This window comes from Neoarius graeffei, chromosome 11 (genome assembly GCF_027579695.1).
Source record: "Neoarius graeffei isolate fNeoGra1 chromosome 11, fNeoGra1.pri, whole genome shotgun sequence".
Classification (NCBI taxonomy): domain Eukaryota; kingdom Metazoa; phylum Chordata; class Actinopteri; order Siluriformes; family Ariidae; genus Neoarius; species Neoarius graeffei.
In genome coordinates, this window is record NC_083579.1 from 20,736,059 (window position 1) to 20,750,279 (window position 14,221).

Here is a 14,221-nt window from a genome sequence, read left to right on the forward strand (position 1 = left end):
GAACCCGGTGGTGGACACCGAAAGTAAGGGATGCCGTCAAGCTGAAGAAGGAGTCCTATTGGGCCATGTTGGCCTCCGGGACTCCTGAGGCAGCTGACGGGTATCGGCAGACCAGGGGTGCCGCAGCTTGGGCAGTTGCAGGGGTAAAAACTTGGAACTAAGAGGAGTTCGGTGAGGCCATGGAGGAGGACTATCGGTCGGCCTCAAAGAAATTCTGGCAAACCATCCAGCGCCTCAGGAGGGGGAAGCAGTACTCTGCCAACACTGTTTACAGTGCGGGTGGGGAGCTGTTGACCTCGACTGGGGACATTGTCGGGTGGTGGAAGGAATACTTCGAGGATCTCCTCAGTCCCACAGTCACATCTTCCATTGAGGAAGTGGAGGCTGATGACTCGGGGCGGACTCGTCCATTACCCAAGCCGACGTCACTGAGGTGGTTTGCAAGCTCCTCGGTGGCAAGGCACCGGGGGTGGATGAGATTCGCCCCGAGTATCTCAAGTCTCTGGATGCTGTGGGGCTGTCTTGGCTGACATGCCTCTGCAACATCGCATGGTGGTCGGGGACAGTGCCTCTGGAGTGGCAGACTGGGGTGGTGGTCCCTCTTTTTAAGAAAGGGGACCGGAGAGTGTGCTCCAATTATAGGGGAATCACACTTCTCAGCCTCCCAGGGAAGGTTTACTCCAGGGTACTGGAGAGGAGAATTTGGCCGATAGTCGAACCTCGGATCCAGGAGAAACAATGCAGTTTTCGTCCTGGTCGTGGAACACTGGATCAGCTCTATACCCTTCATAGGGTGCTCGAGGGTTCATGGGAGTTTGCCCAACCAGTCCACATGTGCTTTGTGGATCTGGAGAAGGCATTCAACTGTGTCCCTCATGGTATTCTGTGGGGGGTGCTTCGGGAGTATGGGGTTCGGGGCCCTTTGCTAAGGGCTGTCCGGTCCCTGTGCGAATGGAGCAGGAGTCTGGTTTGCATTGCTGGCAGTAAGTCAGACCTGTTCCCAGTGCATGTTGGACTCTGGCAGGGCTGCCCTTTGTCACCGGTTCTGTTGATAATTTTTGTGGACAGAATTTCTAGGTGCAGCCAGGGGCTGGAAGGAATCCTGTTTGGGAACCACAAGATTTCATCTCTGCTTTTTGCAGATGATGTCCTGTTGGCTTCTGCAAACCAGGACGTTCAGCATGCACTGGGGCGGTTTGCAGTTGAGTGTGAAGCAGATGGGATGAGAATCAGCACCTCCAAGTCCGAGGCCATGGTTCTCAACCGGAAAAGGGTGGCTTGCCCTCTCCAGGTTGGTGGAGAAGTCCTGCCTCAAGTGGAGGAGTTTAAGTATCTTGGGATCTTGTTCACGAGTGAGGGAAGGATAGAGCATGAGATTGACAGGCGGATCGGTGCAGCCACCATAGTGATGTGGTCTCTTTACCGGTCCGTTGTGGTGAAGAAGGAGCTGAGCCAAAAGGCGAAGCTCTCGATTTACCGGTCGATCTACGTTCCGACTCTCACCTATGGTCATGAGCTTTGGGTAATGACCGAAAGAGTAAGATCACGGATACAAGTGGCCGAAATGAGTTTCCTTCACAGGATGGCTGGGTGCTCCCTTAGAGATAGGGTGAGAAGTACAGTCACTCGGGAGGAGCTCGGAGTAGAGCCGCTGCTCCTCCACATCAAGAGGAATCAGCTGAGGTGGCTCGGGCATCTCTTTCAGATGCCTCCTGGACACCTCCCTGGGGAGGTGTTCCAGGCATGTCCCCCTGGGAGGAGGCCCCGGGGAAGACCCAGGACACGCTGGAGGGACTATGTCTTTCGGCTGGCCTGGGAATGCCTTGGTGTTCTTCCCGAGGAGCTGGCCGAGGTGTCTGGGGAAAAGGAAGTTTGGGCTTCCATGCTCAGACTGCTGCCTCTGCGACCCGGCCCCGGATAAGCGGAAGAAAAGATGAGATGAAAATAGGCATCAGGTGTTTTAATTAACTACAGCTCAGATTGCAGGAAATAGGGTGTGTAAGGTCTCATTTTGAAAAAAAATTTCATGGGGAGTGTCCCCCTGGACATGCCCTCAGGACATTTTACAGATTTTTTGCTTTTTTCATCAGGACCCACTCTCATCCCTGGATTTACCAAACCTAGGCAGAGAAGTGGCCTGTAGCCTTTTTTGAGTTGAGTGTAGTTGTGGTCCTGTGTCTTTTCACCCCTGGTAGGGCACATGATACGTATGTTGGTGGAAGTTTGGCATGACCTGTTTTAGGTTGGCTTTACGTCCTCTGCTACAATGAGAGAGGCGTCCAGATATTTATTCTGATGGCTGTTATATCATGGAGTGCAGATAAGGTAGTGTTCATGTTTATTTGAGGTGGGATGTAAATGGCCATGATTATGACCAGGTGAATTTGTGAGATGGCATCTGATCATCAGGGTTTCCAGATTAGGAGAGCATAAAGGGGAGAGAACAGCAGTTTTCCTAGCATCATACCAGTTGTTGGTCATAAAACACACTATCCCACCTTTGGATTTATCAGACTGTTTTCTGCTCCGTGCTCTCGCGGAAGGCGGTCGCATTTCTCTGCCTCTCCCTTCCCTTATCTTTCCTGCTTCTTTTGTCTCGTCTGTTTAGTGTCTATACTTTTGAGAGACTCTCTCCGCACTGCTCTCCAAACTAAAAATCATGGAATTGATAAACTGGTCTCTTCACGTAATTGACACAATCTTTTCGACAAGAAGCCTGGGTTCGGGGGAACCAGCCTGTCATGCTGGAACATTCGCAGCTGGCTACACGATGGACGCGTGGGAGCAGTGGCGGGTCGTGTGCCTGGCAGTTCTTTCTGTGGAGGACATTGAAGACATCTACCTATTCGGAACCATGATTACAGGACTTTTGCTGATTGGATTAGGCGTTGCCCTGGTTTATCGAAGAAATCAGAAAACGGTGACAGCTGTCCAAAGCCCCATAAAGCTGCCCGACTTGATTGAAGCAGTGGGCAGAGCTGTCGGCACTCAGACTGTGACTATTCAGAACTTGAACTGCAACATGGATAACATCATGGAGAAGCTTTCGGCTTTGCAGAGGAAAATGGATTTGATTCAAGACCAGAATAGACAATCAGAGTAGTCGTGTAAAGGAATGCGTCTACTTGCCCCAAGACCAAACAATCTCAATCTTATCTGCTTTCAGCTCCCTCAGACAGCACTGGCTTTGGCCAAGGCCATTGCTGGGAAAACAATTCCCCCCCCCGGAGGTCACTGCTATTAGACTCTCTCGTATTCCTCCCCTCTCTTCCCATGGTCGCCGCTTTTACCCCCAGTATGACAAGTCGGTAAGTGCCGTCTGGCTGCAGGACCGGACTGCTTGTTTGCGCTGGGTTACCTATACCTCTGCCCTCTCCCTCACTCCCTTCCCCCTCAAGTCCCAAGTTATGTGTAAAGTGTACTGTGTTATTTTTGTGCTTATGTGCTGAGGTGTTGTTTTTTTTTTATGTTCCCACACTGTACTCCCCCCAGGAGCATAGTGTGGGGGTTGCTTTTTTTCTCCTCCCCTTCCCTCATGTTACTACTGTATTTTTCATCCCTGTCTTCCTGTCCTGTCTTCTCCTCCTGTGTTAATTGTATGCATGTGTATATGTATGGACGGGTTGACGGCTAATTTCGCTGGTACTTGGGGCTAGTGACAATAAAGGGTCATTCATCATCATCATCTGTCCATATGGAAAATGGCAATCAGGAAACAATGTGTGTGTGTGTGTGTGTGTGTGTTTTCCAAATTGCAGAATATAAAACCATATTCTGAACCTGTATGATACTGTTACAGATCAATTATGTAAATCACCAAATTAAATTCACACGGTCTGTCTTACCTACATTCTTGATGACATTACTTTGACCAATTCAGTTTCAAATTACTGCCACACAATCCCTACAAAGTATTTAATAGGCATGTCTATAGTCTGCAGATGTAACATTATTATACCTGGTTCCAATGTGTTGGTAATTTTTATTTTTATTTGATTAATATATGCCTTTTTACAGAACTGGACAGCCCTGCTGAGCTGGAGAAGAAGCATATCTGCCGCATCATTACTAAAGACTTCCCACAATACTTTGCAGTTGTGTCTCGTATTAAACAGGAGAGCAACTACATAGGTCCTGAGGGTGGAGTGTTAACCAGCGAATCTATTCCAATGGTAAGGGCTGCCTTTCCTCCTGGAGCACTCACCAAGAAGATACATGTCATCTTACAGGTAAACATCCAACACAGTGCATACATATGCATACACACTTTGCCTGGAGAAGTTTAACAAATTCATGTAAATCTTGGAATCAAATATCATGATTATCATTTTACTCTATCTGCTTATGGTAACATTGATACCACCTAAGACTGTAGTGGCAGCCCAATTTTGTTAATCTATGTACTTGGCACAGTTTTTTGTTGTTATTTCCATTCATTCATTCATTCATTCATTCATTCATTCATTCATCAATATTTAATAACTGCTTGATTTATCCACTCCTACAAGCAGCACATTGTCAAAGGCAAATGACAAAATGTCTGCAGAGACTATAATCATTAATCAGAACACAAATTGGGTCAATAACCAAATGCTCAGCAAGAACTATAAAGGTTTGGTAAGTCAGGCACAGAAACACTGAGCATTACTTCTCAAGGTAACTGTGTAACTGAGACTCCTTTTATATTTGAGCTATGATCAGGAACAGGTGTGTCTGATTAGAATTCTTGAGACTGGGAATGTTGTGATGCATGATGATTGTTGTGGTCTGTGGTGGCCATATTTGAAGGCCACTGCAAACTCTGGGAAGTGGAGTCCTGAGTGCGAGCAGGTGCAGATCTGACAGAGCATGCCGCATGAGCACTGGGCATAAGGCAAGAATACACCCTGGACATGACACCAGTCCACCCTACACAATCATTCACATTTTATTCACAGTTTATGGTAGCCATTCCATCTGCCTATACATGGGAGAAAATCTGAGAACCTGAAGGAAACATGTGCTGACATGGGGATATACGTAGAACCAAGTCCAAATTTTTGGACTTAATCTTCTGCTATCCTAAAATCAGTGACAGAAATAGGCACATATTGTCAGTAATGCTGTAGAGAGCGCCAATCCGAAACCAACTACAAACATGGCCGCTCAGAACCACAACACCCATGAACCACAGTGCCCTCTATCACCTGTTTATTAAATACACCTGTTACTCATTTCCTGGTTCATCAGCCCCTGCTATATAAACACCTCTCCCACTCTCACTCGATGCAAAGTATCATTCAGTGTTCATTCCTGTCATACCGAGCCTTTATTCTACTGCCTGCTTTATTGTGTTCTTTACCCTCGCTCTTGTATCTTTCTCATTATTCTCTAGCCCTGTCCACATTTGCCCCATCTACCGATCGATTGACCTTCGCTTGTCCCACGACCTTGATTCTAGTTTCGTGCTTTGGCTTTGTTTCCAGTTTGCTTTCCCCACTCTCCCCTGCACATACATCCGTAAGTGAATGCACCCTGACAGGATACTTCACCGTGATGGATGCAGCAGAGGTAGTGAGGCAAACTGCTCTGAGTGCTCAGGGGTGCCTCTTGGGGGAACATCAGCAGATGCTCGCTGATCTCAACACCAAGATTGCTCAGCTAGCTGCCGTGATGTTGTAGGCCCTCTCAATGTGCCCTGAAATCCCCCCCCCCAAGTTTTGCACCTTCACTTCCATGCCTGGAGAAATACACCAGGGATGTGCGCAGCTGTAAGGGATTTTTGCTTCAGTGCTTCATGTACTTCTCTACAAGCCAACACATCTCCAATGAACATAAGATCACAAGGTTTCTTTCATTCTTGACCGTCAAGGAGATGCAATGGGCCAGCGCAGTGTGGAGGAGTGGAGGGGAGCACACAGCCTCATATGATCGTTTCCTTGCACTATTCAAGTGTGTCTTTGATCATGAACCTGAGGGAATTGAGGTCAGCGAGAGCCTACTGACAATCACACAGGGCTCTAGGAGAGTCACCGACTATGCCCTAGATTTCCAAGTTCTCGCAGCAGCCAGCTGATGGAATGAGCCGGCTCTAAAAGCTGTTTTCCACCAGGGTCTCCACCCTGCTATATTGAGTGAGCTGGCATACCGTGATGAACATCTCACCTTAGACGCCCTGATTGATCTCGCGATTTGGCTGGACCATCTACTATCCAGTCGCCCATCACTCAAGGAGGAGGCCATGCCCACTTCAAACACCGATGCTCCCACACCCATGGAGGTCTTACAAACTCGTCTGAAATGCTCCGAACAAGATCGGAGGAGGAGAGAGTGCCTGTGTTTCTACTGCAGGAGCGCCAACCATCAGATTATTCAGTGTCCAGTCTGCTTACCATGCACCAGCTCTGTGGAGACTGAGGCTGACCCAGTGAGATCATTTAGAGCTCAGTCTTTCAAGGGTCCTGTATTGCTGAGCCTGCCTTCCTTGACCCATGTACTTTCTGTATTTGTTGACTGAGGGGAGAGGGGAACTTCATCGACAGCTCAGTCGTCCAGAAGTTCAAACTCTCTGCAGAGCCCACTCAGCATCAGGATAATCGACAAAAGCCCAATAGGGGATGGCCTCGTCACTACCTGGACTGCTCCCGTGCACATTCAGGTGGGAGCTCTCCATTCAGAGCTAATCTCAGACCTAGTTACCACTGTCATACATCATGACATCATTTTGGGTTATCCTTGGCTGCAGCTTCATGACCCACTCATCTCCTGACAGAATAAGGAGATCCTCCAGTGGTCCCTGACCTGCTTTCAGAACTGTCTTCAGCATCCTCAGCTAAGTCTCTCCTCCACCTCTTTAGACAGTTCTGAGCCTGACTTCCTAGAAGGGGTTCCAGAGTGTTACCTGGACCTAAGGGAGGTCTTTGGTAAGGGTAAGGTGTGCAACCTACCACCACACTGCCCCTATGAATGTGCCATTGACCTCCTACCAGGCACTTCACCATGCAGTCGCATCTACCCTCTGTCCCAGACAGAACAATCAGCGATGGAGGAATACATACAAGAGGCCCTCAAGCAGGGGCACATATGCCCCTCTACAACACCTGCATTGGCAGGATTCTTCTTCGTGGAGAAGAGAGTGGGCAGCCTCCACCCATGTATAGAGTTTTGAGGACTCAGTCAGAGCTCAGTGAAGTACCCATATCCTCTTCCTTTGGTGCCCTTGGCTTTACAACAGCTCTGTAGCGCCAAGGTGTTTTCTAAGCCAGACCTACGCAGTGCCTACGACCTGGTCCATATCCAAGAACAGGCCTCGAAATTAACGGTGTCCTGATGGCCACTGGCCACTAAAATTTAGGCTGGGACAACTAAAAAATCACTTTGGGACATTTTTGGGACAGTAGAAAAATAATCAAAATCAGAATGTCAGCCCTTCATACGTTTGTCAGGCGTGCGACCCAGCTTTTGGCTCCCAAAAAGCCCCCCGAATTTGATCTGTGCTTTGCAATTACAGCGCGCGTGGGAGCCAGAGACACGCTGATTCATGACCCTGCCCATCGCCTTTGATCTGTATTCAGCACTATTACAGTGTGTAATACAAAATTATTGTAGGTACTAAATTTTTCATAAATTTAGTACCTACAATAAGGTCTTATTCTTGTTTGACATTCAATCTGATTTCAATAAACTGTTTCTGGCTGTAATGACCAAGGTTATTTTATTTTATTTATATTATTTTCCTGAAAACCAGGCTGGGACAGTCCATCCTCACTTTGGGACAGTTGGAATCTATTTTTGGGACAGTTCTGGGACAATAGGGAAAAAAGTTAATTTCGAGGCCTGGAGAAGGAGATGAGTGGAAGACAGCCTTCCGCACCAACGCCGGCCATTTTGAGTACTGGGTGATGCCATATGGCCTCTCTTCGGTGTCAAGCGTGTTCCATTGTCTCATCAATGACGTACTTCAGAACATGTTAGGGCGATATGTGGTGGCATATATCAATGCTATCCTGATCTACTCCCCAGATGAAGAGAGCCATCTCCAACACATCCGATCAGTGCTCAACCACCTGTTAGAAAACCACCTTTATGTCAAAGCTGAGAAGTGTGAGTTCCACATGCATCAGCTGTCCTTTCTGGGGTACATCATCAGTGCACAAGGGGTCAGTATGGACCCCTCCAAGGTCTCTGTGGTGACTTCCTGGCCGGTGCCCACTTCAGTCAAGGAGCTCCAACACTGCCTAGGTTTCACAAATTTCTATCACCGTTTCATTAGAAATTTCAGTACTCATGCAGTGCCCTTGACCTCCCTGTTAAAGAAGGGACCAAAGTGCCTCCATTGGACCCCTGCAGCCAAAGAGGCTTTCAACAAGCTCAAAACTGCCTTCACCACAGCCCCGATCTTCCAACACCCTGACCCTTCCCGACCTTTCACGGTTGAGGTGGACACCTCCGAAGACGGGTGTAGGAGAGGTCCTCTCACAATGCTTTGGCAAGAAGCCCAAGCTCCACCCAGTCACATTCTTTTCAAAGAAACTCACCTCAATGAAGAGGAAATATGACACTGGGAACAGAGGACTACTTGCTATCAAGCTTGCTCTGGAGGAATGGAGACACTGGCTGGAGGGAGCCACTTACCCCTTCATCATACTTTATGGATAATAAGAACTTGGAATATCTCAAGAAGGCCAAGAGACTTAACCCATGCCAAGCCCAATGGGCTCTGTTTTTCATGTGCTTCCACTTCACAATATCCTATTGTCCAGGAACCAAGAACACTAAGGCAGACGCCTTGTCATGTGTCTTCAGCCCACCTCCTCACAACCCTGAACCTCACCCCATCCTCATGCCTGAATGCTTCATCCAAGCGATTTCATGGGACTTCGACAAGGAGATAAGGGAGTCGCAACCACAGACTCCTCCAGCTAACTGCCCATCTGGCCACCTGTATGTCCCCAACCATCTCTGAGGTAAACGCATCACTTGGGCACATGCAGCTCCTGCCACTGGTCACCCAAGCAGTCATCATACTCACCAACTGCTACAGAACAAGTACTGGTGGGAGCATATGTTGACTGAGATCATCCATTTCATCTCCTTATGCATGGAGTGCGTACAAGCCAAGGTACCTCAAACACTTCCTGTTGGTAAACTATGCCCTCTTCCTGTACCTCAGAGACCCTGCTCTCACCTGGCCATTGACTTTATCACCGACCTACCACCACCCCAGAACAACACTACCATCCTGGTCATCATCAACAGGTTCTCCAAGGCACTGAGACTCATCCCATTACCCAGCATCCCCATAGCTTTCCAGACCACCGAACTGTTATTCCAGTATGTATTCAGATACTTTGGCATCCCAGAGGACATAGTCAGTGACCGTGGCCCTCAGTTCATCTCTCATCTATGGGCCAGTTTCATGGAGTGGTTAGGTGTCTTGGTGAGCCTCACGTCTGGATATCATCCCCAGTTCAATGGCCAGGTAGAGAGGGCTAACCAGGAGATAGGATGTTTCCACAGAATCTTCTGCATGGGGAACCAGGGAGACTGGGCCCGTTTCATTCCATGGGTCGAGTATGCACAGAACTCTCTGAAGCACTCTGCTACACAATTAACACCCTTTCAGTGCATTCTTGGCTACCAACCTCACCATTCCCATGTGATGACTCACCGGCACAGGTAGAGGCAGTAGAGGAGTGGTTCTCATGCAGCCAGTCAGTTTGGGAGGAGGTTCATCAACGCATTGAGTCTGTCATTGCCAAGTATAAGGAATACACTGACAAGCACAGGAGCAGCAACCCTGAGTTTTCTCCTGGTGACCGGGTATGGGTATCTACCAAGGACCTCAAGGAACCCAATACTTGTAGGAAGCTACAGGCATGCTACATTTGACCTTACAAGGTGCTCCAATGCATCAACAAAGTATCCTACACGCTTGAGCTCCCACTGCACAGTCACTTGTCACCCATGTATCATGTCTCCTGCCTAAAACCTGCCATCCAAGGTCCTCTGTCCACAAACACGCTCACCCCAGACCACCTGTCACCTTGTCCAGAAGGGGATCCCATCTACCAGGTAAACAGAATCCTAGACTCTTGGTGGAGAAGAGGTCAGCTTGAGTACCTGGTAGATTGGGAGGGCTATGGACCTGAAGAGTGAAGCTGGGTAGGAGCAAGGGACATTCTGGACCCTCTCCTGACTCAGGAGTTCCACAGCTAACACCCCAACAAGCCTGCACCCAGAGGGAAAGGGCATCCTAGGAAGAATGTAGATACTGGAGGGAGCTCCTCAGGGGGGTTCTGTCAATAATGCTGTAGAGACCTCCAGTCTGAAACCAACTACAAACATGGCTGCTCAGAACCACAACACCCACTAACCACAGCGCCCTCTATCACCTGTTTATTAAATACACCTGTCACTCGTTTCTTGGTTCATCAGCCCCTAGTATATAAACACTTCTCTCACTCAATGCGAAGTATCGTTCAGTGTTCATTCCTGTTATACCAAGCCTTTATTCTACTGCCTGCTTTGTGTTCTCAACCTTCGCTCTTGTATTTTTCTCATTATTCTCTAGCCCTGTCCGCATTGCCCTGTCTATCAAGCGATCAACCCTCGCCTGTCCCACGACCTTGATTCTAGTCTCGTGCTTTGGCTTTGTTTCCAGTTTGCTTTCCCTGCTCTCCCCTGCACATCCATCCATAAGTGCCTGCACCCTGACACATATCAAAGTTAAAGGTTCAGAGTATCCTCACAAAATGGTAAGAATCAGCATGTAGAAAATAAACAGACTTTAAGTATAAAAGAAAATCAACATATGTAAATATCTGACTCCAAATTATACTGAACTATCTGACTTATTATTATCACTGACTATCATCTGTTATTATCACCTATTATTATCATCTGACTTAGTATTATTACTTAATTGTCATAGTACTGATGCAGTTGCTCTCTCAAACAGAGTCAAGTCAAGTTTATTTGTATAGCACTTTTAACAATAAACATTGTCACAAAGCACCTTTAAAGAATTTGAATGACTTAAAATATGAGCTAATTTTATCCCTAATCTATCCCCAATGAGCACGCCTGTGGTGACCGTGGCAAGGAAAACTCCCTCAGATGACATGAGGAAGAAACCTCAAGAGGAATCAGACTCAAAAGGGAAACCATCCTCATTTGTGCAACAACAGACAACATGACTATAAAGTTAACAGTCTTAACATAAAGTCAGCTTCTTTGATGCTATAAACCCCCCACTGAAGGAAACCCGAGTGTAAAACCGTTCACAACAACCGTGGTCCTAAAGTCAGCAAGGCAACTGCAGTCCTAAAGTCAGCAAGGCAACTGCAGTCTCCAGCCACAAAAGCACCACTGCAAGAGTCCAGAGCATCCTCCAGGCATGACCCCCAACTGTCCACATGGGGCCGCCCTCCACAGGAGCGATGCGATGAGACTCCAACTAGACACAGGGCACCAGGATGGATCAGGCAGGTCCGAGGAGCAGAAGAGGTCAGCATCTCGATCCCGGGACTGACATGTAACTCAAAGGGACAGATTTTTTTTTTGGGGGGGGGAGAAGAGAGAGAAAACACAGGTTGTTAGGTATGCCCAATGTCACCTGAATCCAGTTTCAAATCAAATCAAGTTTATTTGTACAGCGCTTTTAACAATAAACATTGTCGCAAAACAGCTTTACAGAATTTGAACGACTTAAAACATGAGCTAATTTTATCCCTAATCTATCCCCAATGAGCAAGCCTGTGGCGACGGTGGCAAGGAAAAACTCCCTCAGACGACATGAGGAAGAAACCTCGAGAGGAACCAGACTCAAAAGGGAACCCATCCTCATTTGGGCAACAACAGACAGCCTGACTATAATATTAACAGTTTTAACAGATATAACCCTCAACTGTCCTCATGGGGCCGTCCTTCACAGGAGTGGGGCGATAAAACTCCGACCAGACACAGGGCACCAGGATGGATCAAGCAGGTCCGAGGGGCAGAAGAGGCCAGCATCTCAATCCCAGGATCAACATGTAACTCAGAGGGACAGATGGGGGGGGGGGAGAAGATAAGTAGGAACCTGAATAAGTAGGAACAGTATCTACACCTTTACCTCATAAACACCATGAACAAATGGCTTGACGAAACAGATATGTTTTCAGCCTAGACTTAAACACTGAGACCGTGTCTGATTCCCGAACACTACTTGGAAGGCTGTTCCATAACTGTGGGGCTTTGTAAGAAAAGGCTCTGCCCCCTGATGTAGCCTTCACTATATGAGGTACCAGCAGATAGCCTGCACCTTTTGATCTAAGTAGGCGTGGTGGGTCATAGAGGAGCAGAAGTTCACTCAGGTACTGTGGTGCGAGACCATTCAGTGCTTTATAGGTCAATAGTAGTATTTTATAATCAATACGAAATTTGATTGGGAGCCAATGCAGTGTGGATAAGACAGGCTTGATGTGGTCATATTTTCTAGTTCTAGTAATGACTCTTGCTGCTGCATTTTGAACTAACTGGAGCTTGTTTATGCACTTATTGGAACATCCAGATAGTAAGACATTACAATAATCCAACCTGGAGGTAACGAAAGCATGAACTAGTTTTTCCGCGTCATGTAGTAACATTAAATTTCTTATCTTAGCAATATTTTTGAGATGAAAGAAAGCTATCCGGGTAATGTTATCAATGTGAGTTTCGAATGAAAGACTGGGGCCAATAATCACTCCGAGATCTTTTACTGCTGCATGTGAAGAAACAGAAAGGCCATCCAGAGTTACTGTGTAATCAGAAAACTTACTGTGGTCCGAGTACAAGTACTTCAGTCTTGTCAGAGTTAAGCAGAAGGAAATTAATAAGCATCCAGTGTCTAATGTCCTTTACACATTCCTCAATTCTCTTAAGCTGGTGTCTCTCATCAGGTTTTGCAGAAACATACAACTGTGTGTCATCAGCATAACAGTGGAAACTAATACAATGTTTATGAATAATATCACCCAGAGGTAACATATATCAAGAAAAAAGCAGTGGACCCAAGACAGAACCTTGTGGAACACCAAACTTTACCTCAGTATGTCTAGAAATATCACCATTTATATCAACATACTGACAGCGATCAGTTAAATAAGAGCTGAGCCAGGAGAAGACCATTCCCTTAAATCCCATAACATTTTCTAGTCTATCCAGAAGAATGGAATGATCAATGGTATCAAATGCTGCACTAAGGTTGAGCAACACAAGCAGCGAGACACAGCCCTGAACAGATGCCAACAGTAGGTCATTTACTACTTTAACCAAAGCTGTCTCTGTGCTATGATGAGGTCTCAGTCCTGACGGATACATTTCACGGATGTTATTTCTATATAAATATAAGCATAACTGCTGTGCCAAAGCTTTTTCAAGGATCTTGGAGATAAAGGGGAGGTTTGATATTGGCTGATAATTGGACAGCTGACAGGGATCAAGGTCAGGTTTTTTAATCAGGGGTTTGATAACTGCTAGTTTAAAGGATTTGGGTACATAGCCAATCCTAAGAGAAGAATTTATTATTTTTAGAAGCGGTTCAATCACTTCAGGTATTATCTGTTTGAATAGACGTGTAGGTAAGGGATCTAGTACACAAGTTGAGGCTTTTGATGCAGAGATTAATGAAAGTAATTCAGTTTCTTTTAGGGGAGTAAAACATTCTAATTGATGATCTGATACAGTTATATTGTTAACTCCAGGGTCACTTACATTGTCTGACCTTAAATTAGTAGTTTCAATTTTTTGTCGGATATTCTTAATTTTGTCATTAAAAAAATTAATGAAATCGTTGCTACTACATACTACAGGTGTGCATGTGTCTATAGTGGACTTATTCCTGGTTAATTTTGCGACAGTATTAAATAGGAATCTAGGATTATTTTTGTTATCTTCTATTAGGGAGGAGAGATATGTTGATCTAGCTGCACTAAGAGCTTTTCTATACTTCATGAAGATCTCCTTCCATGCTAATTTGAACACTCCCAATTTTGTTTGACGCCATTTACATTCCAATTTTCGAGTGGTCTGTTTTAATGTGCGAGTGTCATCATTATAACAAGGTGCTAATTTTTTTGTCTCAGACCATTTTCCTTTTAAGAGGAGCTACATTTTCTAAAGCAGGGGTGGGCAAACTTTTTGGCTCAGGGGCCACATTGACTTTTGAAATTTGCCAGGCGGGCTGGGCCAACACCAAATTCATACATATCGAACATAA

At 46.4% G+C, this 14,221-nt stretch overlaps 1 protein-coding gene across 1 annotated transcript in view; it reads left to right on the forward strand.

Moving 5' to 3' along the window:
• Positions 1–14,221, forward strand: part of LOC132893630 (ankyrin-3-like) — a 336,414-nt gene that overhangs the window by 121,574 nt on the left and 200,619 nt on the right. Inside the window, exon 6 of the mRNA XM_060932777.1 lies at positions 4,018–4,229. Within this exon, the coding sequence (XP_060788760.1) occupies positions 4,018–4,229 (212 nt within the window). The remainder of the gene's footprint in view (positions 1–4,017; positions 4,230–14,221) is intronic.